Raw genomic sequence first — 2654 nt, forward strand, 5'->3', positions numbered from 1 at the left:
AGGGAGGGGAGAAAAGAGAGCGCTTCTGCTCATTTCTCCCGTGTTATTATCCAAAGTAAACTTGAATAATGTACTTTATTTGAATGTAATAATTATGTTGGTTGTTGTTTGTGGAAGCGCCAGTGAATGAGCCTTAACTGAGTTTTAAACATCACTTTAAATGGAAGATCCCCATAGGCCCCGCCCACTCGTCCTCATATCTTATATTGGCCGATACTGATTCCGGCGATCGGCCCCAAAATTGGCGATCGGAGCATCCCTATATTGAAGCTTTTCCTCACGATTTCTTCTCTTCTTTCGCCCTCGCAGAAGTCGAGCTCTTCCACCCTCACTAACGAAAAGATCACCCGTCTGTATGAGCTCGGCCCGGAGCCGGAGAGGAAGATGTGGGTCGATCGATTTCTGGCTTTCGCGGAGGAAAAGGCGATGGGAATGAACAACCTTCCTGCTGTGGGACGCAAACCTCTGGACCTCTTCAGACTCTACGTGTCCGTCAAAGAGATCGGAGGCCTCACACAGGTACTTTAATCAGAATAAGGAAAACTTTCATTCGTCCAACGACGGGGAAATCTACATGGAGAGTGCAGATAAAGGAGAAATGAAACAAGTAGACTAACATAATTAGATAAGAGGCAAGCGCGCATCAACAAAATATATGTCTTGTATATTTGGTGTGTATATATACATAGATACTTTGTTTTTCTCATATATTTTGTTTATTATTATATTTATTTATTTGTATTATTTACTTTTGAATTTTTTTTCTTTAATTTAATTTCAGATTTATAGTAGGCTTGTTTTCTTTGTTTTTTTCTACTTATACCTACATATACTTAATTCGCTTTTATTTTGAGCGAATTACATGCATGGACAAACCAATTTCAAACAGTAGATTAATAAAAACAAGAACTAGCACCATAAGAGTAAGTGAACATATTAAAGTAGCAGCCAGTAATAACACAAAAAATGAATTAAAAAAAGTATATATCCCACTGTTATTGCACAGCAGTGTCGTCTCATTCTGAACAGAATATCAGTGTTTTAATAACAGACAATAATTCCTCAAGTCTTCCTCCCTTGTCTCTCGCCCACCAGGTGAACAAGAACAAGAAGTGGAGAGAGCTGTCTACCAACCTGAACGTGGGAACATCGAGCAGCGCTGCCAGCTCGCTAAAGAAACAGTACATCCAGTGTTTATACGCCTTCGAGTGCAAGATCGAGCGCGGCGAAGACCCGCCAGCGGACTTTTTCAACACCGACTCCAAAAAGAACCCGCCCAAGGCCCAGCCCCCCAGCCCAGGTGAGAATTCCCCAAATTCAGAAGCACTAGCAAGTGTTTAGTTTATTTGTTTATAGTGTCACGGAGAGTCCCTATTGATCAACGGTCACAAAAAACAGTAAACGGGGCATTAGCTTTAGCCAACATCGCTAATTTCCAGCTGTTGTCCTCGGCCAGATGGTAATGGACACCTTTTTTTAAATCACAACACATCAACAGTTATAAAGAAACGATGAAAGACAAGTAGATAAAGGATAAAAGAGAACAATAACATGCAAACCCACGTTACTACATACATGTCACATCATCATAACGCGACATGGGAAACAAAACCAGACTTCAGAACACGTAGCATTACGGAGGAAAAACGACAATATGACTTACTTTTTGCTGTTGTTCTGATAAAAAGTTGTGTTCAATGGCATTAAAACGATAAAAACGCTGCTGAAGGTTAATCCATAGGTTAATCCAATGTGTCTGTGTCACTTTGAAATTATTTCTGATAATCCATCAGCAATAAACCTAGATTTCAGAGCGTAAGATAGCTTTCGACTGCCTGCGCATAGCTTTCACTTCTCAATGGTAACGTGTCTGTGTATTTGGAACTTTCCCTTCGATTCTATTGGCTCTAACGGTTCAAAAGAGATGTCAATCATCAAAATCGACCAATTGGGTTCCAGAGAAACGGCAAATCCACCCAAATGACCCCAGAAGAGGTTTTTTTTGCTAAACCTCTCTAAAAAGGTCAAATATCACTTGTTTTGCATCAAGCTTGATACAGGGTACTTATTATATGTTATAGTTTGGATTCCTAAAGCTTTTAGTCTCCGATCCCATCATTCAAGGGTGGTTTTCACTATAAGTAATGTTTTCTTTTTGGACGGACACTATAATTTTTTTTTTTTTTACTATGTTTAATCTGAATTTACTTTAAAATAAAAACATCTATATTGATTCTGACTTCTCTACATCCAACTCACAGGTGTATCATTACTTTGAGAAAAAAGATTATTAATTTATCCCTTTTAGAAGGGAAGATATGGTCATTTGTTCTGGAATGTCATTTTCGAGCCTGAGACCTGAAAAACAGGCTTGGGGTTTAACCATAGACTGTATATATAAATGGAAGTAGTGTCCGTGACGTCACCCATAGGATTCTGCAGAGTTGACGAGAAGCCGTTAGTAGGCGGAGTCGGCCACTAACGGCTTGACAGCGACGTCAGAGTCTAATCCCGCCTGCTCCAAATAAGGGCAAAGAGGCGGAGCCGAGGCGGGACCTGCTGCCTCCGAGCTAGCTCAGGCTAAGAAGCTAAGCTAACATGAAATACGTGCATACCAAGTTACTGCTAACAGTGTAGTTCCCCTATATAAACGT

General features: G+C 40.2%; 1 protein-coding gene across 1 annotated transcript; it reads left to right on the top strand.

The window, feature by feature from the left end:
- The first annotated feature begins 272 nt into the window (after nucleotides 1-272).
- LOC104958554 (AT-rich interactive domain-containing protein 1A-like) lies at nucleotides 273-1467 on the top strand. The gene is made up of 2 exons (XM_010786300.1): nucleotides 273-519; nucleotides 1096-1467. The coding sequence occupies exons 1-2, from the start codon at nucleotides 385-387 to the stop codon at nucleotides 1339-1341; spliced, it is 381 nt and encodes a 126-aa protein (XP_010784602.1). The 5' UTR covers nucleotides 273-384; the 3' UTR covers nucleotides 1342-1467.
- The last annotated feature ends 1187 nt before the right edge of the window (nucleotides 1468-2654 follow it).

Source organism: Notothenia coriiceps, unplaced genomic scaffold (assembly GCF_000735185.1).
Source record: "Notothenia coriiceps isolate Sejong01 unplaced genomic scaffold, NC01 NC01_scaffold00001037, whole genome shotgun sequence".
Lineage (NCBI taxonomy): Eukaryota > Metazoa > Chordata > Actinopteri > Perciformes > Nototheniidae > Notothenia > Notothenia coriiceps.